We start from the raw sequence: 27556 nt of genomic DNA on the forward strand, positions 1-27556 counted from the left end.
AAACGAACGGGGTCTGGGGGCAACGCCCCTGGGAGCGGGGTCCAAGGGGCAGAGCCCCTGGCTAGGATTTCTGGTACATACCCAAATATCATCAAACACTCTCTGTTATTGTCTCTCTGAGTCTTATCCAATTGAGGATTTGGGAGTACCACACAAATACTTCGATTTGAAAGTGATAATCACGATTCTCAGAATTTCTAAGCCTTTCTATACCCAAATTTCTAACAAATTCAAAACAGAGAAAATAGAAAACGTAGAGTACATTCCCATAATATTATATAAGTTATAAGTTGTAACTCAATTGTGATACACAAGAAAGTGTATAATTTGAAGTTGTCAAGATACCGGTTTCAAAATGAACATCTTGCAAGCATGAGAAGCTACAGTAACGCTCAGGTTCCCCACAGGTGTTTGCCTCAATGCCTTGTGCTGCATTTGGAAAACCAGTTTAAAAAAAAGCATAAGTCAAACGAAATAAACAGTACCAATATGATAAATTATAGCAAAACATTATCAATATCAGTAACAGTAGAAAAGTGATCTGAGATTTACAAGCCAAAGATCTCTTGCAATGACGGTGGTGTTTGGAGGGAGTCCTATATCATCCCAATGGGCTGTCATCAGAGAGGTTGCTGGACCACGGTTCACCATCAGCACCACCACTCTGTATTTGGAAAGGGGTCCCGCCCACACCTGCGAATTAATTAAAATGGCACAAAAATCTCAAGATCTTGGTGCATAAAAACGAGCACATGGTTAATTTAAACTATTAATTAAAAGATGGATTCAGTTCAGTAAAGTAAGTACCTCAAGATCACCTTCCATTCTCACCTTTTTGGCCTGAACACCAAGTCTATCTGTATGTGGAGATAATTATAATAAGCATTTCAACATTTTTAGTTTGACGTTTAAATCTCTAATAACTTAATGGTTGGATTTTCAAGTTGTGATAAGTTTGACCTTTAAAAGTCAAATTTAGTTACCTTGGTTGACACCAATGACCTCCATGTTTCCTAAGATATCAAGGGTTTCTTTTGTCACATTTCTAACATCACAACCAATAAGAAGGGGAGCCTGCAATGCAATGATTCGGGGCCTTAAATTTTCCAAATGGACAATCAATGTATCCTTTTATTTTTTTTAAACATTAACAAGATTGGTCAAAATGGCAACGTACTTTGGAGATGGCCCATATGCTAAAATGGACAATGTATTCGTCTTTTGTCATCCCTCCATTTCCAACTTCAAGCATGTCTGGATCTGTGACTCCAAAAGTATGAATCTTTTTATGTCAAAACAAATTACTAAAATAAATTAACAAAAGAATAAAAACATACCATTCCAGCCACCAGGTCTTGCATAATCTGCATAGTACTCATTCATATCTGCTATATACATCATGCTGTATACAATTTCAAACAACAATTAACTTAACTGAAATAAAACAAGTTGTGATTAAACATAAATGTGATGACATATATATACTAGAATTACCTAAGCCAAGTATCCGTAATGTCATTAGTGGTTCTCCAACTATTTCCTATCTTAGAACCCCACAAAGCAGGATGCATATCTCCCCTACGTACCAATTGAAATTGAAGGAATTTAGACTGACAATTTGATTTCATATATTATATATAGAAAGTAATATTGAGTGTAACTGGTTGAAAAAAAAAACAAATTAAGTCACCATTCACATAGTGAGAAGAAGATAGGACGGCCCGCATTCATGAGAGCTCTAGTCATTATCGGGTATCTGCATTTATTAAGAAAGAATATGATCATGTTATTACCAAAACATAAAGCTAGAAAACAATGTTTGTGTACTAATTAAATTCATGGGGGGTATTAACCTAATAGTTGGCTTTATCCCTTCATTGTTACAGTTATCATACTTCAAGTAATCGATACCCTACAAAACAAGGCATATATAATAAATTGTCATACTTCAACAACTCAAATTCTCATATACAAAAGGAAGGTTATATAAGAAACCATTTGCAATCATACCCAAGAAGCGAACATTTTGGCATCCTGTTCCTCATAACCAAGTGAACCAGGCATGGTCTTGCTACAAGTCATGGAACTGGAAAAAAAAAAGCGATTATGGTATATGTTGCTTAATTAAGAAGAAGCTTGTAAAGAAATCATATATAGTTTGATCATCTTACCCTGAATCGCTATATATACCAAGCTTAAGACCTTTGTTATGGACATAGTCTGCAAGGGCTTTGATGCCAGATGGGAACGTTGATTTCCTAGCCACAAAGTTACCCTAAAATTGATTACATGTACGTTTAGATTTCATACCTTTTAGATCAAAACTCGTTCAAAAATCAGAAACACTGTGCAAACCTGTTGATCACGAGTATATTCAGCCCAGCAATCATCTACAGTGATGAAGAATTGAATTTTCAGGTTTGTTAGTTGCGCATTTCTAAAACAGGAGTAAATTAAGCAAGGATCTGTAATGGTGAATACTGAATAGTAATGTAGTCACATATATATACGTACCTATATTTACATAGGTGTATCCAAGTTTCGCGAGACCAGTAGAAACAATAGCATCAGCTGTAGTAGAACAAATTAGTTAATGGTTAAAAGAAAAAATACATTTGGAATGATCTGTTTTGTAATTATATGCCAAATTAGCAAGGCGGGCGCACCGGTTTCTCTAATCATGGATTCACTGATGTTGCAGCCGAAGTGATTCCAACTATTCCACCTGAACAAATTAAATCAAATACATGAAGTAGTATTTAGTTAGATCTGATTAGATTAACGGCTAGCTATATATGAATTAAGAAGATGGAGATAAGACGAACCCCATGGGTGGAGTATCTGCAAGGCCATTGGCAAGAAGATTACGTCTCTCCGCCTCCGGAGAAATATTCTTGTAAATGCGCCCTTGTCCTTGTCCTTCTCCGGCAGACGCCTCCACTAGTAGTATCAGCATCAACAGTAATGCCGATGATAGAATCAGAACTGTTCTTCTGTTTCCTCCTCCCACCATGGTCATTGGTATCGATCCTATGTGTTCTCAGAATCTCAATCACCACACTAGCTACACGGCTGCTACGTACGTACAAATTAAGTAGAGAGGGAGAGGGCGAGGGAGAGGGAGAGAGAGAGAGAAATCTTATTCTTATTCTTATAGTGTAATCCAAAATAGCGATAAGGACTGCCACAAAGAAATGACCAATGGCATGATGCAGCAAGGACCAGTCTAGAAAGTAGAAACACGTGAATTAATTCTAGATTTACGTACGTATAAAAGTAACATATTTTCTTTTCAAACCGTCAAACGCTCATACACCCTTCCAGTCACGCCTTTAACTTTAACCAACTCGATCCAACCTTTATCCAATAATATTTTACTTCCAACTTGATATCTATCAACATTTTTAAGTATTTAAATTTGGTTTTAGAGTTATCAGAATTTGTCCATGCTCATCGACAACATTTCTTTTATGTTTTTTCTAGAATATATATTTATTTAGATACCTTTATAAATGCTTTCGTTTTGTATAGAGTAAATTACTGAAATCATCCCTATGGTTTGGTCAAAATTGCACGTTTGATCCCTAACTTTTTTTTTTACACTCGGATCGTCCCTGTGGTTTGATTTTGTTGCGTTTTTCGTCCCTTACATACATAAAGTTAGGGACCAAACATGCAACTTTTACCAAACCATAGGGACGAAAAACGCAACAAAAGCAAACCACAGGGACGATCTGAGTGCAAAAAAAAAGTTAGGGACCAAACGTGCAATTTTGACCAAACCACAGGGACGATTTCAGTAATTTACTCTTTTGTATATCTTATTACGTTTTTTTTTTCTCAAAATTAAGCACCATAATAAAAGGAATCAACTTTTGAAAAAAAATAAAATAAAATTTACAAAAATTATGTTAGTGCATCTCATATCGATGCCACATGATCAAATAAATGTCTATATATGTTGAAGTCTTCATTCTCTCAATAAGAATTCTTTTAAAGAGTTAATATAAGACTACATATATCTTACACCTTGAAAATAATAGTTATAAATTTGTTGAAAGACAGGCCTCAGCATATACTTTGTTTTTATTAAAAGATGATATTTATAAAAAGAGGTTGTAGAAAAGTGTTTAAAAGTTGTAGAAAATTTATACAATAGTTTTTTTAAAGCTTGAAGAAAAGTAAAAAGAGTTGGCTGAAAAAAAATATATGTAATAAAGTTTAAAATTTGGATCAAATTCATAACAAAATTTAAAAGGTGGGCCAAAACAAAAAATGAAGGCTGAAATGTTGAACCTATTTCAGGTGGAAATCATAAAAATAATTATTCATTACTCTTTGATATAATAAAATGCATTTGTTTGTCATTTGAAGACAATATAGATAGCTCTTTTTCTAAAAATAGTTTTATATCTCAATCTTTTATATTATAATACTACTAATATAATAATTTGGTACAACAAATTCAACTCCTTCAAAATCATAAAAATATTATCCAATTGAAGTTAAACATCAATGAATGATGATATTTGATTTTAACATCTTGTTCAGTATAAACATACTAAAGATAAATAACTTCATTTTAGTCTAAAAATGATTTAATTGATCGTCCATAGCAAAATCATTCAACCGTATAAATATGTAATTTTTTTACTATATATGTTATATTTTCAAAATGCATGTATAATATTTAACTTTTTTTTTTTGAAAGAGATATATAATTTTAATTACATGTGTGTTAAATGTAATTTTGTTTCATTAATTAAAATTGTTGTTTTAATAACATGGTATTTAATTATACAAGAACATGTTATTTAATTATACAAGAATATGTTATTTTGGTTAAAATTGTTTAATAATATAATTCATTAAGTCCTTGTAATAAAAAGATACAAGTCAAGTTTGTAAAATACTAGTAAATATAACAATTAGTTTTTTAAAATATATAAAAATTAAAAAAGAAAAAGGAAAAAAAAAAGAACATATCTAAGATATTCTTTTTAGTGTTAGAATTTGTATTAATGGGTTATAGATGATTTAGTGTTTGTGCTAAATTTTTACAACAATTTTACCAATGTTATGTAAAAAATGGTGTTATGAGTTGGATACCTTTTTATCGCATCTACAATGAATAACTTAATGAGAGAGTTGAATGAGGTGAATGAATAAAATGTCATCTTGACGTTTAATGGATTTAGAGTTTAATAGCCACTGAACATTTGAACCCTTTAATAGGAAAAATGAAACATTTTTAACTCTTAAATAAATATTTAAATATGTTCGATTGAACTCAACAAAGTTTTGACTATCTATTAAACTCTATGAAATAGAAAAAAAATTGATAGAATTGTATGGAATATAAAATAATGATATGACAATTTGTTGAAGTCTATGAAGTTCGATATATTATTGATGCCCTTATGTAAGATGAGAGTATATGTGGCTGATCAGAATTTTTATAAAATAAACAAATATAAGAGTTGAATTTCGGATATCCGAATCCGTATACGAAAATTTTGCTATCCGGTTTTAAATACCCGTATCTATAATTATATAAAGCAAAACAACACAATCACCACATTTTCTTAGCATTAAAAATGGTTAAAGGGTCATTTATTTTAGGATAGGAAATCTTGCTTTCAACACAGCATGAACACATGAAATGACATTTTTAAATTAAACATAAACATGATTGAATTTTTCTTTCTTCAGTTCAAACATATGATTGGTTTTCCGAATGCTCTTACATCACCATTCCTCCATCAATGGTAATCACCTGCAAAACATAATTCATAATTCTATGTTTACTTTGAGGTTTCAGGGGCATGGGAACCTACTTAATCTAGTTAGGTTTTGTAAGAAGAGTGGGGTACCTGTCCAGTCATGTAAGCAGCTGCTGGATTAAGAGCCAAAAATTCTACAAGCCCAGCAACTTCTTCAGGTTGCCCATACCTTCCTGCATGTATATCAAATTATTAAAAAAAACAAAGAAAAAGAAAAAGGCAAGAAATAGAAAATCTCACTCTCACCCATGGGGATTGTCTCCAACAGCTTTTTCTTGATGTCTTCCCCAAGATTAGCAATTATATCCGTTGAAATAAATCCAGGGGCAACAGCATTCACCTGTAATATTTACTATAAATAAGAAATTGATTTGAGATTTGAGTGGTAAAAAGATCCAGATTAGAAACTGACATTTATGCCCCTGTTGGAGTATTCCTTTGCCACAGTTTTGGTAAACCCGATTACTCCAGCTTTTGCAGCACTGTAGTTGGCTTGCCCAACATTGCCACTCAGACCAACAACAGATGTTATATTGATTATTCTTCCCTGAATTCAAATAATTTTAACATACATACATACATATACATACATACAAATAAAATACTGAATACACTAGATCTACATGGGAGTGGGACTACCTTTTTCTTTTTCATCATAATCTTGGCAGCAGCCTGAAATCAAATATATAAAGATTTAATTAGTAAAAAAATATTAATATTTGAGAATAATCATTAATCAAGAATCATATATACCTACCTGTGTACATAGGAATACACCAGTGAGATTCAAATCAATAACTTCCTGCCATTGAGATGTCTTCATCCTCATCAACAAACCATCCTTTATAATCCCTGTATGTATCATTGCACTGATTGAGATTGAACTAAAAGGGTTTAGGGTTTAGGGAGAGATTGGAGATAGAATTTTGTAACCTGCATTGTTGACCAATACATCAACAGTCCCCCACGCATCAACTGCCTGTAATAATTATAATGTCAAGAAAATTCTAAATCTTTTTTCTAGACAGAGAATGAATTAAGTGGTGAAGAATGAATTATGGGTCACGGTTTTGATCATAGATGCAACATCTGATTCTTTTGAAACATCTCCTTTAAATGTAAGTGCCTGACCACCTGCTTCCTCGATCTGGATCAGAAAGGAAATAGTCACTTCCATTATATGCGATTGCGTTCACAATTTACAATTTATTAGAAGAGAAATTAAGCTATCGATTCACCTGTTTACAAACTTGTTCTGCTTCGTTAGACGATCTTGCATAATTAACCAAAACCTTACAACCAGCTTTGCCTAAAGCTAGGGCAACCGCTTTCCCGATACCTCTAGACGCTCCGGTGACAATAACAACAGGAGCTTCAGCTTCTATAATGTCTTTTGCTTCTTCTTTGATAGTCACCACCTCAGATTTTGATTTTACACATGCAACTCCAATAACTATTATATATATGTATGAATTGTGCAAGTTAAGATATCAAATCATATTCATATCGTATAAAAGATGGGCAAAACAGTCGTCTAACTTACCCTGTTATGATGATATGAATTGAATGAAGAAATATTGAAATTTGAAAGAGAGGATTCTCATTTCACCGATTGAAAAAACTATACGATACAGGAGAATAACAAACATATATATACATGCCAACTAACATACTACTCTCTAACAAGAAACACAAAATGTAACTAACTTAGCTAACACGGAGGTGTAACAAAAACAGGCCATCAAAAAGACTGGACTGAAAAACAATATTGATTTCATCCATCTCGTCATACAGATTACAGAATAACAATAATTTGTCAAAATCCGTTAAAACCTCAAATCAGTAATAATGTATCCTGTTCCTGTCCCGAATTTCAGATTTTACATTCGCAAGGGGGTGATTGATAATCAAATGAAAATTAGAAGAAAGTCATACCAGATGAAACAAATGACGATCTAGATACGCATTTCAAGTAATTGAAGCTACGCTGGAACTGAACTGAAAATACATTGTTGGCGGGAAAAGAAACTCTGTGATCACGGCTTGTGGTTCCAGACATGTCTGACATTCCACTGAATTTGAAAGAAGCAGATGCAGCCATGGAAATACAGAAACTGAGAGAGAGAGAGAGAGAGAGAGAGAGAGAGAGAGAGAGAGAGAGAGAGGGATGGATGAAGTTGAATAAATAAAAGCTCTGCCTCTCTGGTTATATATGAGGGGTTTTTGGTGTTGTAGTGAGTGGTGAGTATGACTTCGTTTTTTTTCCTTTTTTCTCTTAAATTCTCCCCCTTCAATTTCTTCTATTTTCTTCTTTGAGGTGCTTCTCTTAAATTGTCTTAAAGAAATAGTTTGCTTTTTTACAATTGTATTATTTAGAAACATTGAATGCAAATGATAAGAATTAGCAACACATTTTTATCATCAAACATATTGATTCATTTGATTGTATTGTATCTTACTAGTGTTGAAACCCGTATATTATACGGGTTAATTAAAACATAATGTTAAACAAGAGCAATTAAATGAAAAGTTTATTTGAATTTGAAATATGAAATAAGTGAAAATTATGAAAAAAAAAAAAACATGCAAAAAATAAATTTATTAAAATTATGTGTTTAATTGTTAGACCCGTGTACTAAACGATTTATTATTATAAAATGTTAAATACAAATGTTTAAAGTGTAAATTTATTTGAAATTGAAATTTCAAATTTGAAATTTGAAATTAATAATTATTATAGTATGTTTAATTTATGGAAACTAAATTAATGATATAGTGGAAATGAATAATGAAATAATTGACAAGTGGAAAATAAATATATTTCAAAATTATGACAAAATGACACGTGGCCAAATAAATAAGAGAATGACAAGTGGTAATAACATTTTTATTTATTAGGGTAGATTTTTCATTCAAAATAATAATATACTTGATTTTTTTATTACTTATAATAAAAACATATTTACATTATTTACAGTAATATCAATTTGTAATCGTGATAGCGATATGTTTATACTTTTAATACTCAATAGCAATATATTTAAGTTAGTTACTTATAATAGATTATTTATCAATAATATAAAAAAACGTATATAGTTTCCATATTGGTAACGAAATTCAAAAACACAACCTCGTGACTAACAAAATATAAATATGTTGCTACTATAGGTAAAGCGTAATTATCAATAATGATAACAGTAAAAACATTGCTAATATTTGTAATGTGCTCAATCTCATTAATGAGTATGTGCTTTCCGTCTCCTATACATACATGGATGCACTTGGAACATGTATCTATACATATAAATGTAATGAATTTGCCTAATATTTACACTTATAACAGCAAACATTTGTGTGCATCAATAATATAAGTTAAAAGATAGACGCCAAAAAATAATATACATAGTCCATATGTCATTTAAGTTCTCTTGTTGATTTTTTAAGAGAGATTTGAGAGAAAGAAAGAGTTAGGTGCTGTTTGGCAAAATCATAATGATTCAATTTTAAATGATTAGGAGGTTATTCTCTAATTCGCATCCATTTTTGAAAATAAGGGATATGATGATTAGTTTGTCATTTATTTAACAAAACTGTTATGTAAAACTCTTCAATGTTTGTATTTTCCCTGGTTGATTTGATTTAAAACTTTAAACCCACAATGTCAAGGAACATAACATGGCACACAGACTCAAAATGCATCACCTCGAATACAATTAGAAAAATACAAACCTCTTGTGTGTTTTTGTTTAATTGAAATTTTTTGACAACTCTACAAATACTATTATCTTGGGGTTGGGCAACTAATTATTTTGTAGCTATCTCAAGTCAAGGCAAAATATATATGCCTCCATAAGCTTTTGGTGCAGCTCTCACATCACCATTCCTCCATCAATGGTAAGCACCTGCAGCCAACATACAATCAATCACTATTATATTCAATATTTTCTCGCTCAAATAAAAGAAAAGGAAATATTAATTAATTAATGCTACAATTAAGTTGTGTAAGAAGAGGTGGGTTACCTGTCCAGTCATGTAAGCAGCTGCAGGATTAAGAGCCAAAAATTCTACAAGCCCAGCAACTTCTTCGGGTTTCCCATACCTTCCTGTAAATCAAATTGTTAATAAAAAAATAAAAAATAAATAAATACAAGTTACTGCTTTAAGGACAAGGCTAGAAAGAAAAAACTCACCCAAGGGGATCGTCTCCAAGATCTTTTTCTCAATGTCTTCCCCAAGCTTAGCAGTCATATCTGATGCAATAAATCCAGGAGCAATAGCATTCACCTGTAACTCACAAAGAAACCTATTTATTTACAATTATACCCCCAGACAGTTTGAGTAATAACAACTACCAAAAAAAAAAAAAAACTCACATTTATGTTTCTGCTTGAGTATTCCTTTGCCACAGTTTTAGTAAAACCAATTACTCCAGCTTTTGCAGCACTGTAGTTGGCTTGTCCAACATTGCCAACCAAACCAACAACAGATGCTATATTGATTATTCTTCCCTGAGAATAATACACAATAAAAAAATAAAAGCCAAAAACAAACAAATTTATACAGTTTCTCCGTTTATATTTAACAGAAACATGCAAGTTCCTCAAAAAGAGCAAGAGACAAGATACTAAAAGTACCTTTTTCTTCTTCATCATAATTTTGGCAGCTGCCTGAAAACAGATAAAGATTAAGTAAAAAACTATACCCAAATATGTCAAACAAATATTTGAGATTTTTCAAGAATCATATATACCTACCTGTGTACATAGGAATACACCAGTGAGATTCAAATCAATAACTTCCTGCCATTGAGATGTCTTCATCCTCATCAACAAACCATCTCTTGTGATTCCTGTATATTAGGTTGAGATTGCATTAAAAACCAAATATGTCATACAGAAAAGAGAAAAAAAGGGTAGAATTAGGTAACCTGCATTGTTGACCAATACATCCACAGTCCCCCATGCATCAACTGCCTGTAATGATTGTAAAGTCAAAAAACTTCCAACTAATAAATAAATAAAGAATAAAGATATGACAGAAGTTTTGCTCACAGTTTTGATCATGGATGCTACATCTGCTTCTTTTGAGACATCTCCCCCAAATGTAAGTGCTTCACCACCCACCGACTCAATCTGAGAGGAAATAGTCACTTTCATTATATGCAATCAAACTCTTTGTACACCAGTTACAAGAATCATTTGAAAAACCAGAACATGAGCATCATATCAAGAAATATTAGGGATATGTTGAGAATATACCTCCTTACAAACTTCTTCTGCCTCCTTAGAAGACCTTGCATAATTAACCAAAACCTGCAAGATTAAGCCATATGTGCCATGAGAATTGAGGTTTATGGTATTTGATATTCACAGTTTAACAAATTTATCTGACCTTACAACCAGCTTTGCCTAAAGCCAGTGCAACTGCCTTGCCAATACCTCTAGAGGCTCCAGTCACAATAACAACAGGAGCTTCCACCTTTGGTGTTGCGTCAACACTTGCTTGTTCAATGGTAGCCACCTGAGCCTTTACACCTGCAAGTCTCATTACAATCAAGAATTCAGCTTTATATTGTACAAGCTGTTTAGATCATATCATATAAAGATCTCCTTTTATGCCAAACTGAAGGCCTTTTATGATTTAGCCATTCAAACATCTACCAAGGTTTATAGAAGGATTTTCATCAGCAGTTTTTGTAAAGCCCTGATTTAAACTAATTTAATTTAAAGGATTTCTTATTTGAAAAAACCTAAACAGCTCACATGAACAAAGAACTCCATACACAATTTTAACTAAATCCTAAAAGGAACAATAATTTTACGCAAAGAGGAGTACTGAAAGTGAGAAATATGTGGAATTATATAACATAAGCGTCGAATCTAGTTAAAAGCTAAAATATATATAGGAATCATTATCCCCCGAAGCCACACGTCCCATATTCCAGATTCTCCAGTACAAAAGTGTGATATTCAAATGAAAATGAGAAGAACGGCATACCGGATGAAGCGAACGACATCTTAGATCGGCAATGCGAATAGTTGAAGCCCCGCTGGAGCTGAACTGACGAAGCATTCTTGAGGAAAAGAGAAACTCTCCCATGGCCAGACTTGTCTGAGATTCCGGTGGATTTGAAAGCGGCGACAGCCGATCCGGCGAAAGAAGCAGAAGCAGCCATGAGTGATGGGAATACGGAAAGTGAAGAGAGAGAATATCGAAGCGAAGCTATTGTAGGGGTCGCCACAAATGAAATTGAAGGAAGAAGGTTGGCGTCGCTTTATAAGATGTTGGTGATAGAGGGTTTTCGTCTTGGAAGCTCCGACGATGGCGATATGGTCGAAGTTGGAAAACGTTGGAGTGTCAATCAGTGTGACCACAGTTTCTCTCTTAAACCCCCCTTTCTCGAGTCTTGAGTTAACGAACCATGTTGGTGGGTTGGGTTCGGGTCTAACGAGTTCATATTTGGGTTCAAGGTTGAAATTAATTATTAAACTTTTTTTTTTTTTTTTTAATTTTTATTTGGTTATTTGGGTCTTTTTTGTTTGTTTGTTTGTCTCTTTTGTCTGAGGTGGAATGATGAATTGTTTGGAGAGTATTTGTTTTTTAGAAGACCGCAAACGTTTTATGTCTTCTTATCCTAAAAGTCATGGATAAGACTCTTCTTAAGTCTCCAGAATTATTCAAATCAAAATAAAAACGTGTTTGATTTCTAGGCCTCAAAAAACAAAAATTACGCTCATATTCCTTCCATCGTCTTTCCTTCTTCTTGTTGCTTCATAGGCGACAAACACTTTTCTCGAGTGCTCATTCATGACACACATCTGTTCTCGACGGTCATCACTTCACCGGCCATCATTTATGTCACTGCCTCCATCAATCCCCGAACCTCCATTGTAGCGTCCGAATTGCCAAGTAAAAACTTTTGCTAATTGTTCGATTATTTTAATGGACCATACGTAAGTATGTTGGGCGTATATAAGGTACGCACGACGTACTCCTATGCATGCATGAAGCAGTGTGTCCCCTACGTATGATGGACGTACCCATGCATACATAAGCTAGTGGTAAACCCTAATTTTTAGGGTTTGCACCATATTTAAGCTCATTAAGCCCTTCAAGTCCTTTACCTACTCAACCTCTATTGCCCTTTTGAGCTAACCTCAAAACCCTAATCCATTTTCCAAAGAGATTGAGCTTGTATGTGTGTTTTGGGTGTATGGTGCTTAGTGAAGAAGAAGAAGACTAGTGGAGAAACATTGGGCAAGAGGAAGCTTGTAGATCCAGAAGTTATTCACCATTTCAATCTTGTTAGAGGTAAAAAGTTTCTACCTTGATGACTCAATGTGTTAGTTCTAGTTTAGGGTTTATTTCTTCATAAAATGGTCCTTAAGGTGTTTCTTGAGAATATGAGCTACTCCAGAAGGTTATAATGATAGATCCTAGGGTTTCTAATGTCCCTTGAGCATAAAAATAGAGTCTTGATGGGTTAAGTTCAACCATGCAAGGGTTGAAGGTGGTTTCATGAAGTTAGTGTAATAAAGTCCAAGATTTGACCTTTTTAAGACATGCAAAAGCATAAAGTTTGCAACTTTATGGGTTAATAGATTTTAAGGAGCCTAGATCTGAAGTTAGACGTTAGGCCATAACTGATTAAGACTTCAAAAAGGGAATTTGGCCATTTGGAGCGTACGCGGGGCGTACACATATGTACGTTGAGCGTACGCGCTTGGAGTCCTGACGATGCAAAGCTTCCGAGTACGTCGAGTGTACTGATGGTACGCTTAGTGTACGCATTAGAAAGGACTTAGGCTTTACTTCAGTCCATTTTTAGGGGCTTTGGTACTTTGGGCTCTTGTTGGTCCGTGAGCTTTTCTGTGATGGGTCTTTGGACTTAGGCCCATTTTGGACATGGTATATCTTTTGGGCTTTAGGACTAAGTGTATTTGGGCCTTCGTGGGTTAGGCTAAATAAGGCAAGGATTAAGTAGCCTTTTCCCTTAAAGCCAAGATTTAGGGTGTGGACTCTCGGGATGGGTTATTGACCTAATTTCTAATTAGGGTTTTATTACTTGTGATTTAGAGTGAGAGGATTTCACAAGTCGGCAGCTCAAGTGTGATTTGATATTTTCAGTTTGAGGTGAGTTTCCTTCACTGTAGTCGTGAGTCGAAGACACCAATGTCGGCTCACTAGATTATGTTTGTAGTATGATGATTGTCTTCGACAATTACATGTTGTGCATGTATCTGCTTGATGTCTTTGTAACTCTTATTGTTATGATTATATGTGTAGTGGTAGGGGTGAAATAGACCCGATATTGGTTGAAAGATATTGAATGGGAGTGAAATAGACCCAGTACTGATTGAAAGATACCGAAAGGGGTGGAATAGACCAAGTACCGGTTGAAAGATACCGAAAGGGGTAAAATGGACCTAGTACCGGTTGAAAGATACCGAAGGGGGTCAAATAGACCCAGTATGTTTGACTGTTATATATATATATATATATATATATATATATATATATATATATATATATATATATATATATATATATATATATATATATGGGGTATTTTAGGAGAACTCACTAAGCTTTGTATTTACGGTTTTCAGTTTACGTTTCAAGTACTTCCAACTCGAAAAGGAAGGGCTCGGCCTGATCGCACTGCATCCGCCTATGTTTTTTCCGCACCACGTGATTTTAGGATTTGTACTCTGATAATATTTTACTAGGATATACTTTCGACTCTTTGATGTGATTATCGTATGGTTGGAATGAATTTAAAAATGAGAATTTTATCTGAATTTTTGAGATGTTACATCCATCGTCACCTCCTCCTCCTCAGGTAACGTTCTCACATATGTCTCTCTTCTCTCTCCCTCTCAAAAATATGAATTTAGTCTTGTTTCCATTTTATCCTCTAGTGAATTTGTTTAATTTCTTCTTTCGAATTTATTGGAAGAAATATGTTCTCTCGATTTTCTTCTATATAATATGTCGTCTTTTTTTCATTGATAAAAAATATTAATTAAATATTTGATAAACATTTTCTTTAGAAAATTATCATCTTACACACTTTTTTACACACAATGTTGTATTTAAGCATGGACATGCCTACGATCTTGACAAACCATAAACTTATAAAGTCCATTTGTAAAGATAATAAACATTATCAAAATCAAATCGATGGCATGTCATCTTATATCTACAAAACCTTGGACGACTTTAACTTGAAGGTGCATTTATTGAGAGATGTTAATGCTTTGCCTAGACTCTCCAATCACTTTGACTGCAAAAATTTTCCTTGTCAAGTTAATAACGATTGATAATGATCTTATTTTATTTGAAATATTTTTTGGAATACATAATTAACACAAATATGGCTTTCCTTGCTGAGTTGATGAGAGAATAAACGGTTCGTTTAGAGTTTTTTGGCTTGTTTTCTTGAATGCTTTCTTACTTTGTTTCTTTTTTTGGTTAAATATGTTTTTTTTTTTTAATATTTAAGGTTTAGCGTCTTAAAATTTTCAATTTTTCTTTAATATATAAAATATTCATATTTATGTTTATGTTACTAATGATAAACCATTGTAAATTGACAAAGAGAGAACTAGTGAGTTCATGTGTTATTGTTTTTTGGTATCTTCTTGGCAGGTTCTCAAAATTTTGGGACATATATTACGCGTTGCACACCGGAAACGTGCTACGCCATGTGCACCGAACATACGTGGTGTAACATCCTCTTTTCATGCATTCATTTTCAAATTTAACCATTTTTTATTAAGTCTTAGTCTAGGCCACGGTGTGGCATTCACTATTGAGGAACGTGCATCTGTGCGATGCCACGACGTGGCAGTATGTTGTCACGGCGTGGCAACAAGTTTGGGCCAAAAACCTGTTTTTTGGGATTGGTGTCCTATTTAAAGGCACTAACTCCTAGGTTTGCCTTATTTGGCAGCCTCCACCCTCTGAGATCAAATCCCTTCCAAACCCTAGCCTCCATATGTTTGTTTTGTGAAGGATGAAAGAAGAATGAGTCCATTTTGGTGCTTATGTGCTTGGTTCTAGCTTAGATCTTGCATCTTCATCACATTCTTGGTCTTTTGGAGGTATAAAGTTTTCATCTTGCTCATTAGATCTCTAGATCTAGTTCTAGGTCATTTTATGAGCCTTTTGGTCAATATCTTCTTGTTCTTGGAGTTTGAGTGAACTCCAATACCTTTGGGTGCATTATTTGGTTTCTAGACCATAATGGTGGTTAGAAAGAGGGTTTTTATGACTTAGTTGGGTGTCCATGCTTTTAGTGCAAGCATTAACAACTTAAGATTTGAGATCTTGGCTTATTGGGATGTCTAAATTTGGAAACTTTATCCATCTTGACCATGAGAAGATTCAGATCTAAGATTTAGGGTTCATGGGGTTAAGGGCTAAGAGCTTAATCCGTTAAGTTGAGAGAGCCCAGTTACCACAACATGTGGGTCTAGATGCCACGACGTGGAGACTGGTGTCACCACGATTGTTTTGTTGTGTAGCTGCCAAGACGTGGCCTATGGGTGACCACGACGTGGAGGTCAAACTTGGAGAGATGTTGAGCTATAGTCTGAGGTTTAGTGATACGTAATTATTATACCTACTTGTGAGTTTTACCAACTATTTAAATAACTATTACGCTTTTAGGCAGTGTACCTTTTTGCAAATAATGTAGCACTAACAGTCGGGTATCGAACACATGGAACGGATTTAATTAACTAATTTAACTACTAAAAAGTAACCTAAAATAAGCAAAAGTTAATTGGGGTTTTTATATGATTTTGCAATTTCAGACAAGCTTAATCACTTAACTATCAAATTCAATCAATTACTAAAAACACTTCCATTTAATTCGAAACTTTGAATTCACTTCTTCTTTTATGGTTAGCTACTAATTATGGATTATTAAAGTTGGTTACCAAATTTTATATTATTAGTAATTTAAGTCCAAATTTACTAACGTTTCACTAATTCATGTGAAACTATGTATGGTTACACACAATCAAACACAAAATCAGTACTGGATTATGAATGGGGCTATGTAAGATTTATTTAACAAACACAATTATGGTCATAATTTATGTTCTCCAGCATAGCTAAATTTAATTACTTCAATTAATTATCTAAGATCAGGTCGATCCTAGCTCTAGCAATTCAATGGTCACTAAATCACTAGGTGTTAAGTTCATGTAATTTAATGGTCACTAAGCTACATAGAACATGAATTCAAGCAATTAAAGTATCAAATATTAACATGCTAGGTGGTAATAATCAAACACAAGCACATAACAAACTTTTAAATCCATAATAAATTTAACCAATACATAGAGTTAAAGCTTTATCTAGCTAAACAGAAGCAACTAGATTCAACTACTCATGGCTGCAAACACACTCAAATTCAATTATGAAAGACATGATTAAATGCACCAAACTAAAGTGATGACTATAATCTTCAATCTCTAGATCTTCAATCAATTCTCCTTCCTTGAATGTGTAACAGCCCGGATTCACAGGTATTATTTATTCTTCTTAATTTTGGTGTTTTGTGAAGAGACTCGGCGAGTTGGAGCTCAAACTCATCGAGTATGATCGCGGTTTGGGAAAGGGTTCGCGTCCGGACTCGGCGAGTCCACGCTGTTTAATGAAACCCTAAATTTCAGGGTATGAGACCTATTTAAAGGGGCTTATGGCCGTCATTTGCGGCCACCAACCCCAGAGAGAACCCTAAAAGAGTCCTTGAGCGTTTTGTGAGAGAAAAGAGGAAGATCCTTGATTATTTGTGGGTGATTTTGCATATAGAAGAGGATCAAGGCAAGAGGAGACCAAAGAAGGTGCTAATCCAGTGATTCCTGAGTCCAGAGACTTCATTTGAGGTAACCATTCGTTCCTTTCTCAACCCTTGGTGTAAATCTTAGAGTTAGGGCTTCTTTGTGGAATGATTCATGGAGTAATTGGCCTCTTTTTGTGTTGATGCTTTAGATCTGGACCCAAATAGGTCCACAGACTCTTTTCCCTCAAGCTTTATGAGTGTTAATGGAGGCCATGATCCTAGAATAGCATTCTAGAGACCATATCATCGAATAAGGCCTTTGGACCATTGCATGAGCACCAAGATTGTAACTTTACGTGATAAATGTGCTTGGAAGGACTGGATCTATGAGTTACTGGAACGGATCTGACCTCAGGAGTGAGTTTGAGTTCATGCATGGCTTAGACTCGCCGAGTCCGAAGAACAGACTCGGCGAGTAGCATGAAGATTGTCCATAACCACTCAGCGAGTGGTCTTACCGAGTTGAGGGTTGACTCGGTGATTCAGGGAGAGTCAGAGAGGGTTGACAGGTGGACTGAGTCAAGCTGGAACTCACCGAGTTGTTCTTGAGACTCGGCGAGTTGAGTCGTGGTGGCCCCGCGATTCATGCCAGGTGGAACTCGTCGAGTCAGGGAAGTACTCGACGTGTCAAGAAAGGATCCTAGGGAGTCATTGAACACGTATAGACTCGCCGAGTCGCTCTAGTGCACTCGTCGAGTCCGGTCAAAGTTGACCGTTGACCGTTGACCAGAGTTGACCAGTGTTGACTTGATAGGGGTAGTCAACCTTAGTTGTGAAAGTGTTAATTAGAGATATATTATGTTATAGGAGGATTATAGCTCGGAGGATCGAGCGCGAGTGATTTCCGGGATTTGCGAGTTATCGAGATACGTGAGGTAAGTCTTCTCACTATACTTTACCTTGAGTAGGTAACCAGAGTTATGTGACAGAGTATTTGTATGCTATGTGTTGTACTGCATTATTTCTATGTGATTTATGTTGTGCATGTTTACAGAGTTAGAACCGGAAGGTTCACAGAGTTAGAACCAGAGGGTTCATAGAGTAGGGTCCACGGACCCACAGAGTTATAGCCTCGAGTGGCTAATATGTGTTATGTGTGGTATTTTGGGGAACTCACTAAGCTTCGTGCTTACAGTGTTTTGTGTTATGTGTTTCAGCTTTCTCTCAGGATCACGGGACGGCACCGACTCGATTGTACACACCAGAGAATGAGTCATGTTTTGAGGATACTGGTTTATTATGCAAGTGAAAATGGAATTATGTTTTGTAATTCGATTATGAATGAGATTTTAAGCAAAGTGTTTTTAAGAATTAAACGATTATTTTTAAATGAAAATTTGTTTTGAAATTTTCGGTGTTACAAGTTGGTATCAAAGCCTTGGTTTGAGGGATTCGGATGCGCCTTCGGGTAAATCTAGACTCAAACTGAGGAAGTAAGAAAGGTTTTCAAAGAAATAATTTTCTAAAGCGAATAAGAGTTCAAAGAGAAAGCGAGAAAGAGCAGTGTGTACAATCAGCCAGAGCCCGAACGGTGATTTCCCAAAATACCCTTATTTTTGTGTTATGAGATATTTATGATGCACTTTATGAGATATTATTGCATGCTAGAGACAGGCTAGGTATTCCATATCTTAGGACTAGAGTGGCCTGATTTGTGATGCCTTAGCCTAGGAATTGTTGTTATATGCGATGTGCTTTTGAGTATGTGATGAGTGAGAATATTTAGTTGGAATCCTTAGGGGATTTGAGTAGAGGAGTAATCTAGGGGAGATACCTAGATAAGTACCGTGGTACTTAGAGAAAGAATAGTTAGAACCCGCAAGGGGAAGAGTTGTAGAGTTCGGTGGTACTTTCGAGGATGAGCAGAGCAAGCGGAGTTATCACCCAGAGTGATTCATATATATTCTTCGATGCTTGAATGCTGCCTGCTTCGTGCTTTGTGGAACTCTCGATGATGGGAGTCAGCTACCAAGCGAATATGACGATATTTAGGAGGTAAATGGCTGACATCATTAGGAGCTCTTCAGCAGCTTATGATAGAGAAGTGTGGGAATCTAAGGAGAGCCTAGGGAGTAACCTTAGCCAGATGAGTGTGCTGGCAGAGTAGAGAATTTTGCTGGGGAGCGAGCGCATGACGGAATTGGTGAACGAGAAGGTCGAGCAGCTACTTAGGAGCCCCGGGATAGTCCGTGTGGAAAGTATGGGTAGATGTGGCAGGTAGTATGGGCCCGTACTACTGAAAGCAGAGGACCCATACTTGATACAGGGAGTATTCTGAAGGTTCTAAGGAGCGTATTGAGGAATGATGTTATGGTTCGAGTACCATACATCGGAGCGTATTGAGGAGTGATGTTATGGTTCGAGTACCATACATCGAAGCAGATTGAGGAGTGATGTTATGGTTCGAGTACCATACATCGGAGCGGATTGAGAAGTGATGTTATGGTTCGAGTACCATACATCGAAGCGGATGAAGGAATGATGTTATGGTTCGAGTACCATACATCGGAGCAGGTTGAGGAGTGATGTTATGGTTCGAGTACCATACATCGGAGCGGATTGAGGAGTGATGTTATGGTTCGAGTACCATACATCGGAGCGGATTGAGAAGTGATGTTATGGTTCGAGTACCATACATCGGAGCGGATTGAGGAGTGAAGTTATGGTTCGAGTACCATAAATCGGAGCGGATGAAGGAATGATGTTATGGTTCGAGTACCATACATCAGAACAGATTGAGGAGTGATGTTATGGTTCGAGTACCATACACCGGAGCATATTGAGAAGAGATGTCATGGGATGAGTACCATGGTTCGTAGTGAATGATGCTTGTGGTTCTCCGGTTATCCGATCACGATTGATGAGGTAGAGATTGGACACTATGGGTTTTAGGCCTGTGGGCCATGATTGAGTTCGAAGAGGCGTCCCTTGAGAGGGAGGTCGAGAGCCTATCAGAGTATTTTTGGTAAGAAGTTAGAGGGAGGGGAGAATTTAGGTCTGAGTTGAGCAATCAGTCGGTAGAGGAGATGTCACCTTCTATGACCTGAGTGGTGCTATTTATGTTTGTGTGCGGAACATGAGAGGCCTGATGTTTAAGTTTCGGGTTTAGGGGTAAAACCCTGCAGGTTGTCATTGATGATGATTTTCCATCAGAGTATCAGGTAGCATGTGTGCTGCGAGACAGTGATTTACCATAAGCAGATAGTCAGATGGGACTGAGATAGTCGAGGACCACGTTACACCTATTTGAGTATAGTAGGGCATATTGTAGAGGTATTAGTGGGGAGTCCAGTCGAGTTAATCAGTGCAGTGGTTTTTCTATTTATTTTGGGTATTGAATATGGGAGTGGGTCCCTGTTCTTGGGATGATCCATGTGTTGGAATGTCGGCTGATGAGTCGAGGTGGGGGAATATGATGATTTCGTGGTCCAGTTTATGAGTCAGTGATGTTATTGGATAGTTGAGTTGTTTGGTATTGGATTGGTATGAGACTTGGAACGACTAGAGGCAGTCGTGACGAGAAGTTCTTGAGGATTCCATCTGAGGTTCAGAGTTATGAGATCGATTGATTTCCTTAAAGGGGATTATCGGGCGTTGCGTAGCACTTTCTAGGGGCAGGTGCGTTATTGCTGGTGAAAATAGTTCGTGAGGTTGTTGATGTGTCAGATAGTGATGGTTCGAACCCTAAGTGGGGGAGAACCGGGTGGTTTATTGAGAGAACCGGAGATTTGTGCAAGAGCGGTTAGGGGTTGGATGCAGAAACCTGCGGCTTGAATTCATGAGATCAGGGTCATTGGTGATCAAGGAAAGGTGTAGGGCGAGATAATGCATGTGGTATATGTCTGAAAGAAGGATGGGTGTCTCCACGGCAGGTGGTCAATGGTCAGGAATCTGGTGGTGGTCAGAGTCGTCTCAAGTAGAAGACTCGTAATGATGGTATGGGCAGTTGAGAACTTCTGGGTTGAAATATGGGTAGAAGATTGTCGAGTAGCCAACTCCCGGGCTGGGATGTGTATTCTCGCTTGGATTTTGAGCAGTAGTGGAAAGGGTTTCGGAAGATCATCAATGTGTTCTGAAGGGTTAGCGCCTTCCTTGTATTCCAATTGAGTGTTTGGATGCACAGAAGTTGCGCATCGAGTGATATAAGAAATTATTATGGGATTCAGAGGAAATGTATTGTTGTATGTGTATGGTGCTGGGAGTAAGGGAATCAGTGGTAGAGGCAGGACATTGTGATGCTCTGTTAGGGTGTTCTGTGGTTTCCGCGTATAGCGTCCCGATTTCAGAGTTATTTAGAGTCTTGGGTTTAAGATGACTAGTGATGTATCATGTATCCGCGGTTCCAGTGGGAGCCCTTCGTGTAATGTCATCAAGAGGGATTATTTAAGGAAGTGGATCTCCGCAGAGGTAGGTTATGTGTTATGGCGGTTGTCGCCAGAGTTTGTAATGCATATCGGGGCAAGTGTGTGTGTAACTATCTATGATAGTCTTCGGTGCATGAGTTAGTGAACATAGTGTGGCGTTGTAATAAGAATGAGAGTATAGGGTGAAGCTACGGGGAGTCGTAGTATTCACCAGTCAGAGGGTATTGTGATGCTACGGGGAGCCGTAGTATTTGCCAGTCATAGGGTGTTGTGATGCTACGGGGAGCCGTATTACTCACAAGTCAGAGAGAGAGAGAGTCGTGATGCTACGGGGAGCCGTAGTATTTGCCAGTCAGAGGGTGTTGTGATGCTACGGGGAGCCGTAGTACTCACAAGTCAGAGGGAGGGAGTCGTGGTACTACGGGGAGCCGTAGTACTCACTAGTTAGTTGGCGTTGTGATACTACGGGGAGCCGTAGTACTCACTAGTCAGAGGCTGTCGTAATGTTGCGGGAAGCCATAGTACCCACTAGACGGCAAGAGAGTGTGATGATGGAGTGTTCTCCGATAAGTGCATGATGCAGAAGAGTTTTAGGCTTGAGTAGCCCTAGTGTTGAGTTTTTGGAGCCTAGTGGTTAAACTGGGGCGAGACTGGGGTCTCCGTCTCTGTCGGGAGGGTCAGCAAGGCGCGCGGGAAAATATGCGCAGCAGACGCCAGAGGTTAGAACTGAGTTGATCTTCGATTGGATTGTATTTTTTTATGAGGAAAAGGGAATTTCGTGTCTTGCGTGTCATTGGGCAGTGATAGTGGTCACGGGGAGGAAGTTAGTGAGATGTTTTGGATCATGTTATGTGTGACCTTTGGGGGTTCAGCTGTGGGGCCAAAAGCTGACCTGGTGCTCGGTATCGAAGATGAATACGAGAAATGAGCTAGAGTTTACCATGGTGATGTCTGCGGACACTTCAGAGCGAGCGAACAATTTGGATGCTCGAGGATATATTTCGGGCATGTGTATTAGATTTTGGGGGGAAATTGTGGCCCGTATTCGCCCTTGGCAGAGTTTTCCTACAACAACAGCCATCATTAGTGCATCAGTATGCCACCCTTTGAGTTGTTGTAGGGAAGGGGGTATCGGACCCTATTTGTGGAGGAGAGGTAGAGCAACGTGTGATGGGAAGTACAGAGATCGTGCTTCAAACGTCAGAGCAGATACAACAAGTTAGGCAGAGGTTGTTGACCACTCAGAGTCGCCAGAAGAGTTATGCGGACAGGCGCCGGTCCGAGCTCGAATTTTTGTTCGGTGACTTTGTACTCCTGAAAGTCTCTCCTTGGAAAGGAGTGATTCGATTCAGGAAGAGGGGCAAGTTGGGGCCCCGATATATTGGTCTATTCCGAGTGATCGCGAGGGTAGGCTGGGTAGCCTATCGTTTGGATTTGTCAGCAGAGTTGGGGCAGATTCACGACACTTTTCAAGTGTCGCAACTGAGGAAATGTTTAGCCGATGAGTCGGCAGTGGTTCCATTAGAGGATATTCAGGTGGATGCGAGCCTGAATTATGCTGAGAGACCAGTGGCAATCAGAGATCAGAAAATCAAGGTTCTGAGGAACAAGGAGATACCCTTGGTTTTGGTTCAGTAGCGGCATTGTAAGGGGTCCGAGATGACTTGGGAGCCGGAGCTTGAGATGCGTGAGCAGCATCCGGAGTTATTTGCAGAGCGAGACTTCGAGGGCGAAGTCTAGTTCTAGTGGGGGAGAATTGTAACAGCCCGGATTCCCAAGTATTATTTATTCTTCTTAATTTTGGTGTTTTGTGAAGAGACTCGGCGAGTTGGAGCTCAAACTCGTCGAGTATGATCGCGGTTTGGGAAAGGGTTTGCGTCCGGACTCGGCGAGTCCACGCTGTTTAATGAAACCCTAAATTTCAAGGTATGTGATATGTGCATAATTAGTTAATTATTTAACGTATATTCTTAGTTATTTTTGATTAATTATGAGAATAATGTGGACAAAAGGTACTTAAAATGTTGTGAATTGTGTTTTCAGTCCAAAAGATATGTTTGGAGGCAAAAAGGAGAAAAGGAAAGCAAGTGAAGATAAAAGAGTGAAAGAAGGATTCCTACTCGGCGAGTAGATCGACCCTACTCGGCGAGTACATGACGATATGCCAGAAGATAAATACGACTGCTAATTCAAGACGGATAAGTATTGACCTACTCGGCGAGTTGATTCTGTTACTCGCCGAGTATCCCCTGTTTTGGGATATCTATAAAAGACGAATCCTTATTCCAGGAGGAGGCATTCCTGGCGATTTTTGAAGGATCAGCTGCGACTAAAAGGTTCAGAAGGCGCTAAGGAACCCTAAGCTTCAAGAGTTGGAAAAATTCAAGCAATTAGGTTAATTCTACCACTTAGACTTAGGAATTAAACATGTTTGCTTTCATAAACTTTGTTTTTAGGCTTGTTTCTACTGCAACTATGAGCTAAACTCGTTTTTGTTTCTGTTTGGGGAATACTAAAGAACTCCTATGGTTTAATTATTGATTCTTGTTTAATTGTCTATTGGTGATTTATTAAATTAAGTTTGTTAAAGAACCTTATATATTAATCACTACTATTTTCTGTTAATTGGAAGGAAATTAGGTTGCATGAACATCACTTAATTGTTAACCTCATATGTCTATGTGAATGCTAAAACGTATGCTTGGAAGTAATGAGTATGAAACTAAGATTAATAAGAAAATAGGAAGATTAATGTGTGAGCTTGTTTGAGAAACCATCAACAAGAGGTTAATTGAATTAATAACTTAATTGACCATTACAAATCTTATTTAATCCAAATAATTAATCTAGGGAATTAATTAGTTTAAACACTTGATCAATGCTTAAATTAGTTAATTGTCTAAGGGTTAGGAGTAATGAATATGAACCTAACTATTATCATTGGTAACCAATAGCAATTAATCCACCTTAACTTAAATAACCATAGGAGTGAATTGGTTGAACCTAAATAGAAACATCTTTATCAAATTTGGTGAATAGTTGTTGCTTTAGTTAATTAGTTAATTTAGTTTGTTTAAGTTTCTAGTCTTGCAAAACTAGAGAAAAACCCTTTACTTTTATTATTTGTTTTAGTTAAAATTAGCTATTAGTTTAATTGTCCGTTCCCTGAGTTCGATACCTTACTTATCAATCTATACCACTTAAAGACAGGTTCACTGCCTTTGTGTGCTCAAATTACTAATAAAAAGTAGGGATAAAACTAGTTGAAATTACACACATCAGTATGAGACCTATTTAAAGGGGCTTATGGTCGTCATTTGCCGCCACCAACCCCAGAGAGAACCCTAAAAGAGTCCTTGAGCGTTTTGTGAGAGAAAAGAGGAAGATCCTTGATTATTTGTGGGTGATTTTGCATATAGAAGAGGATCAAGGCAAGAGGAGACCAAAGAAGGTGCTAATCTAGTGATTCCTGAGTCCAGAGACTTCATTTGAGGTAACCATTCGTTCCTTTCTCAGCCCTTGGTGTAAATCTTAGAGTTAGGGTTTCTTTGTGGAATGATTCATGGAGTAATTGGCCTCTTTTTGTGTTGATGCTTTAGATCTAGACCCAAAGAGGTCCACAGACTCTTTTCCCTCAAGCTTTATGAGTGTTAATGGAGGCCATGAGCCTAGAATAGCATTCTAGAGACCATATCATCAAATAATGCCTTTGGACCATTGCATGAGCACCAAGATTGTAACTTTACGTGATAAATGTGCTTGGAAGGACTGGATCTATGAGTTACTGGAACGGATCTGACCTCAGGAGTGAGTTTGAGTTCATGCATGGCTTAAACTCGCCGAGTCCGAAGAACAGACTCGGTGAGTAGCATGAAGATTGTCCATAACCACTCAGTGAGTGGTCTTACCGAGTTGAGGGTTGACTCGGTGATTTGGGGAGAGTCAGAGAGGGTTGACACGTGGACTGAGTCAAGCTGGAACTCGTCGAGTTGTTCTTGAGACTCGGCGAGTTGAGTCGTGGTGGCCCTGCGATTCATGCCAGGTGGAACTCGTCGAGTCAGGGAAGTACTCGACGTGTCAAGAAAGGATCCTAAGGAGTCATTGAACACGTATAGACTCGTCGAGTCGCTCTAGTGCACTCTCCGAGTCCGGTCAAAATTGACCGTTGACCGTTGACCAGAGTTGACCAGTGTTGACTTGATAGGGGTAGTCAACCTTAGTTGTGAAAGTGTTAATTAGAGATATATTATGTTATAGGAGGATTATAGCTCAGAGGATCGAGCGCGAGTGATTTTCGGGATTTGCGAGTTATCGAGATACGCGAGGTGAGTCTTCTCACTATACTTTACCTTGAGTAGGTAACCAGAGTTATGTGACAAAGTATTTGTATGCTATATGTTGTACTGCATTATTTCTATGTGATTTATGTTGTGCATGTTTACAGAGTTAGAACCGGAAGGTTCACAGAGTTAGAACCAGAGGGTTCATAGAGTAGGGTCCACGGACCCACAGAGTTATAGCCTCGAGTGGCTAATATATGTTATGTGTGGTATTTTGGGGAACTCACTAAGCTTCGTGCTTACAGTGTTTTGTGTTATGTGTTTCAGCTTTCTCTTAGGATCACGGGACGGCACCGGCTCGATTGTACACACCAGAGAAAGAGTCATGTTTTGAGGATCCTGGTTTATTATGCAAGTGAAAATGGAATTATGTTTTGTAATTCGATTATGAATGAGATTTTAAGCAAAGTGTTTTTAAGAATTAAACGATTATTTTTAAATGAAAAATTGTTTTGAAATTTTTGGTGTTACAAAATACTTAGACTTGGTTTCTCTGATTAAATTTCATCTAGAAATCTCTTTCTCAACCTTCCAAGTCTCTCCCCAAAACTCCTCCATTCATAAGTGTCAAAGATTATATATAGTTTTGGTAATTACACCTCTCACATCGTGAGATAAGGCATCTCACATCGTGAGCTTGGTTGTTATCTGTTTCGAACACGGACTCTGACCTCCGAATGTCAATCTTCTAGAATCTCGAGGCTCACGTTGTGAGAAGTGATTCCTCACGTCGTAAGATTGACTTTTCAGCTAGATTTTTCTCCTTTTAAGCTCCAACCCTCCAAAGTTCCAATTGCTTTTTATCTTCAAGATTGTTCCTTTTGGCTGCAAAATGTAATTCAATCTTATAAGTACCATATATTTTTGCAAATACCAAAATATTGATCAAAATGTATTAGAATATTGCCCAAAAGTATGTATCAATATGACATTATCATTTAGCTTTTGATTGGTTTAGGAGGTTCGTGTAGTTGATTTTGTGGGACTTTATGTAATGGATTTCAAATCTTCGTCCAGGTGAGTCTTCTCACTATGTTTACATGTGTGGTAGTGTATACATGCTGACCAACTGGGTCTTATTTGTTGATTGTTGTTATATGTGAACTGAGTTGTTGATAACTCCTGGACTGTTGTGAGTTCATGGGGCTGGTGATAGCCCCCAAGGTTGTCGATAACTCGTGAGGTGTGTTGTTAATCCACAATGTGTGTTGT

At 37.1% G+C, this 27556-nt stretch overlaps 3 protein-coding genes across 3 annotated transcripts; all 3 read right to left on the reverse strand.

Annotated features, from left to right (window-relative positions):
- Positions 1-245: 245 nt before the first annotated feature.
- On the reverse strand, positions 246-3160 carry LOC111884413 (alpha-galactosidase 1). Its single transcript, XM_023880739.2, has 15 exons — positions 2826-3160; positions 2667-2725; positions 2515-2571; positions 2356-2390; positions 2172-2275; positions 2011-2086; positions 1854-1912; positions 1691-1756; positions 1495-1578; positions 1338-1402; positions 1178-1260; positions 984-1074; positions 808-857; positions 553-693; positions 246-429 (listed from the first exon to the last, which is right to left on the reverse strand). Exons 1-15 carry the CDS (start codon positions 3017-3019, stop codon positions 337-339), a joined length of 1257 nt encoding a protein of 418 aa, XP_023736507.1. The 5' UTR covers positions 3020-3160; the 3' UTR covers positions 246-336.
- A 2401-nt stretch (positions 3161-5561) lies between these two features.
- LOC111884467 (3-oxoacyl-[acyl-carrier-protein] reductase 4) lies at positions 5562-7955 on the reverse strand. Its single transcript, XM_023880792.3, has 10 exons — positions 7719-7955; positions 7022-7236; positions 6850-6930; positions 6717-6762; positions 6541-6635; positions 6423-6455; positions 6196-6330; positions 6030-6123; positions 5874-5956; positions 5562-5776 (listed from the first exon to the last, which is right to left on the reverse strand). Exons 1-10 carry the CDS (start codon positions 7882-7884, stop codon positions 5744-5746), a joined length of 981 nt encoding a protein of 326 aa, XP_023736560.1. The 5' UTR covers positions 7885-7955; the 3' UTR covers positions 5562-5743.
- A 1513-nt stretch (positions 7956-9468) lies between these two features.
- LOC111884389 (3-oxoacyl-[acyl-carrier-protein] reductase 4) lies at positions 9469-12159 on the reverse strand. The gene is made up of 11 exons (XM_023880706.3): positions 11781-12159; positions 11175-11317; positions 11042-11095; positions 10835-10915; positions 10711-10756; positions 10538-10632; positions 10418-10450; positions 10157-10291; positions 9974-10067; positions 9804-9886; positions 9469-9685 (listed from the first exon to the last, which is right to left on the reverse strand). The coding sequence occupies exons 1-11, from the start codon at positions 11956-11958 to the stop codon at positions 9653-9655; spliced, it is 975 nt and encodes a 324-aa protein (XP_023736474.1). The 5' UTR covers positions 11959-12159; the 3' UTR covers positions 9469-9652.
- Between the last annotated feature and the right edge of the window lie 15397 nt (positions 12160-27556).

This window comes from Lactuca sativa, chromosome 3 (assembly GCF_002870075.4).
Source record: "Lactuca sativa cultivar Salinas chromosome 3, Lsat_Salinas_v11, whole genome shotgun sequence".
Lineage (NCBI taxonomy): Eukaryota > Viridiplantae > Streptophyta > Magnoliopsida > Asterales > Asteraceae > Lactuca > Lactuca sativa.

Coding starts and splice junctions, on each gene's coding strand:
- LOC111884413 (XM_023880739.2), bottom strand. CDS start 3,019: ATGACCATGGTGGGAGGAGGAAACAGAAGAACAGTTCTGATTCTATCA. Junction 2,391..2,514: donor ATACACCTATGTAAATATAG/GTACGTATATAT, acceptor TCATCACTGTAG/ATGATTGCTGGGCTGAATAT. Junction 1,579..1,690: donor TTCTTCTCACTATGTGAATG/GTGACTTAATTT, acceptor ATTGGTACGTAG/GGGAGATATGCATCCTGCTT.
- LOC111884467 (XM_023880792.3), bottom strand. CDS start 7,884: ATGGCTGCATCTGCTTCTTTCAAATTCAGTGGAATGTCAGACATGTCT. Junction 6,931..7,021: donor CAGAACAAGTTTGTAAACAG/GTGAATCGATAG, acceptor TTTCTGATCCAG/ATCGAGGAAGCAGGTGGTCA. Junction 5,777..5,873: donor CTGCTTACATGACTGGACAG/GTACCCCACTCT, acceptor TATGTTTTGCAG/GTGATTACCATTGATGGAGG.
- LOC111884389 (XM_023880706.3), bottom strand. CDS start 11,958: ATGGCTGCTTCTGCTTCTTTCGCCGGATCGGCTGTCGCCGCTTTCAAA. Junction 10,633..10,710: donor TGTATTGGTCAACAATGCAG/GTTACCTAATTC, acceptor CCTAATATACAG/GAATCACAAGAGATGGTTTG. Junction 10,451..10,537: donor GTGTATTCCTATGTACACAG/GTAGGTATATAT, acceptor ATCTGTTTTCAG/GCAGCTGCCAAAATTATGAT.